This window comes from Solanum lycopersicum, chromosome 4 (assembly GCF_036512215.1).
Source record: "Solanum lycopersicum chromosome 4, SLM_r2.1".
Taxonomy (NCBI): domain Eukaryota; kingdom Viridiplantae; phylum Streptophyta; class Magnoliopsida; order Solanales; family Solanaceae; genus Solanum; species Solanum lycopersicum.
In genome coordinates, this window is record NC_090803.1 from 42,424,688 (window position 1) to 42,427,500 (window position 2,813).

At 30.9% G+C, this 2,813-nt stretch overlaps 1 protein-coding gene across 3 annotated transcripts in view; it reads right to left on the bottom strand.

Annotated features, from left to right (window-relative positions):
* Positions 1–562: 562 nt before the first annotated feature.
* The window catches only part of LOC104646999 (uncharacterized), a 3,601-nt gene continuing 1,350 nt past the window's right edge, over positions 563–2,813 (bottom strand). The window contains exons 3-7 of one of the 3 annotated variants that reach the window (XR_741184.4): positions 2,614–2,711; positions 2,359–2,524; positions 2,201–2,266; positions 1,541–1,742; positions 563–1,416 (exon numbers count right to left, since the gene is read on the bottom strand). Coding sequence is in view for 2 of the 3 variants with exons in the window: in XM_010321561.4 (XP_010319863.1) it covers positions 2,053–2,103; positions 2,201–2,266; positions 2,359–2,524; positions 2,614–2,726 (396 nt within the window). In the remaining variant the exon portion in view is untranslated. Of the gene's footprint in view, positions 1,417–1,540; positions 1,743–1,781; positions 2,104–2,200; positions 2,267–2,358; positions 2,525–2,613; positions 2,809–2,813 lie in introns of those variants that run through there. The other 2 variants (XM_010321562.4, XM_010321561.4) reach the window with 2 other exon arrangements.

Below are 2,813 nucleotides of genomic sequence, written 5' to 3' on the forward strand. Positions count from 1 at the left end.
CTATTCCCTTATCGAAGTCTAAGGTGTTAGACATGCCTCTTGTCACTCTTTCTGCTTGGGTTGAGAGTTGATTCAATATTGTGGTTATTTCACGTTCCAGGTTGATGCTAATGATCTGAGTCTGTTATGTCTAGTTTGAGGTTGTTATTTCCACTTTGAGGTTGATGCTTATGGCTCCTGGCTATGACCTCCAGTAAGAGGCCATCGCTTGGGGCTTGAGGCATTGCGTACACTTATTAGATCTGGATTTGAGGCACTTCACTCTCATCGTCTTAGCTAATCTATGTACCTATTAGGCTTATAGGTTTTGTTCAAATTTTATTTAAACTTGCGCACAAGTGTACCTTCAGGATTATAGGGACCTAGCTAGGTTTAGTTTACTTGTACTTATATTTTCTTTTGATATGCTCGTGTGCTCTTTTTAATATTTGCTAGTTACTCTAGTTTTATCTGTATTCTATATTTCATACTATTTTTACCTTTGTTTCTCAGTCGGTCTTTGATGCATATTGAGTACCTTTTATTTTTGTACTCATGCTACCCTCATGATGTGGATCCTAGTACCAACTACAAGTGGTGATGGTTCATGCTATACATATATATAGCTATATATATATATAGCTAGTTTTTCTGCCTTTGAGGTGACTTGTTGTGGTCCGATTTTGGGACTTCTATTTTTCATATTAGACAACACTGTACTCGTGATTTCAAGGTTTATGGAGGGATTCTATTGTATATAGATTTTGTTTGCTTCCGCTTTTGTCATATATATTGTCTAGTATTGGTTATGCCTAGTTCTACACTTTACTCATTACTAGTCATTCTGAGTATGGTTTTAATTAACTACTGATCGGTTATAGCAGGTGTCATCATGACTCGAGGGATCAGATCAGAGCAAATCTTGATAGTATTTTCCAGAAATTTTCTTAAGTGTCACCATCTTAAATAGGCCAAGGCGTGGAATTCAACTTCCAACCTTGAACAAAAGTATAAAGGAATTTATGCAACTTAGTTTAATTAATAAGAACTTTATCTATTTTCCATTCAAGCACTTTATAATATGAAGTAGTACTACAGATGATGTTGCCAACATACAATTTATTTCTAACATTCTTAGGTCCTTATTATTATTCATACTTTAATATATGTATGACACCCTACAAGCATTTAAGATGATGTCTTACATACTGAAATAAGTAAATTAAAAATCAAAATATCAAGAGTCTATGATTTATTAAATGGACCACATATAAAAAATTAGACAATTAAAAAGAGATTATTTGTCATTGATTGATCGATCCAAGTTTCTGAATTCTTCTCCATTTAAAGATTCATTGAGGAAAACACCATCTCATTCCCATGCATCATTCTCAAGTGTGTTTTCAACATGATATTCATAGTCTCCCATGGTATTCTCTTGATCATTGTGATAAAATATTTATAGTGAGCATTTGTGTGAATATTATGATAAAAATGAATTTATAAGAAAATAAATAAAATTAATTACCAAATCATAATAAGAATAGAACTTTGAACTAACCTCCATGGAATAGTTTAATCCATTAATATTAGAAGTTATTCCATTGCTTTGAGCTGAAGAATGATCATTCAGTTGAATGATGTGACTGTTGTTATTATTATTATTAATGTTGTCATTCCAATTTGAATGGGCATATTCCAAACCTAATTGGGAGGGATTGTTCAATTGTGTACCCTTAATGACGAGTGTACTCGAGTTAGGCCTGGACATAGAAATAGAGAGACAGATCGCGCGCTAAGCAATCATATACTGTTAAACAAGAAAAATACCAACATAAATAATAAAATATAATTCACTTGTCCCACTTTTATAATTATTATAATTTAGTAGTCTCTTTTTTATAATAATATGATCTCGTATAGAGTTAAGATGCATTAATAGTTATAATTCTGATTTCATCATTCTTTTTAGGCATGCCTTCTTTTTAAACAGATAAAATATTATCTCTCAAAAATAATAGATTGTCAAATCAAAAAATATCAAAAGAAACTTTGTAGAAGCGCAATATTTTGTCAGGAGTTCATAATAGAGTTGTCACTACTTTCATCGAAAGTCACTTGTGCCTGAAAAATATATGACTTAACTATTTCAGTACAAGGGATGGGAGTGGGGTGCGCGAATGATTTAACAAGAAATAATATTTCAAAAATATTAATGTACCTGTGATTTTTCAAATGTTTGTGTCGCGTTCTGCTGGACATCTACCACCATGTTTTGCTCTTGACTCTATTGTGCAAACAAATAATTGTATAAATAATTAAAAATATATATCATTCTTTTTATAAAGATCTTAGTTACTGCACATTAAAAAGTGTTACCTGAAATGGGATATAAGGTGACGGGTCTTGAATTTGAGAAAATGGTATATTTCTAGACCATGAAGAACTTGCAAAGAAATGGGTATATATGTAATTGCTAAAATAGTTTGATATTCTCTTTCTTTTGTCCATTTGATCTTGACATATGTTTCCTTGGATACTTGAACTATAATAACGAAATAATAATTAAATTAAATGAATAAAAAAGGAGAAGAAATTTTTCGTAGAAAAATAACCTTTGAAAAAATTAATGACCTGTATGGATTAATCCAATTAATAATATCAAACTGTTGGAGAGTTGTTTGTTGGGAAGCAAATTGAACATCCATGTTTCCTTGTTTCTCCAATTCCATCTTATCAAAATTCATCTGACATTAATTAGGATCTTACATAGTTTCTATAAAATTAATTATTTTCTTAAAATATGAGATTTCTCTTTAATCTTCAATGATAAA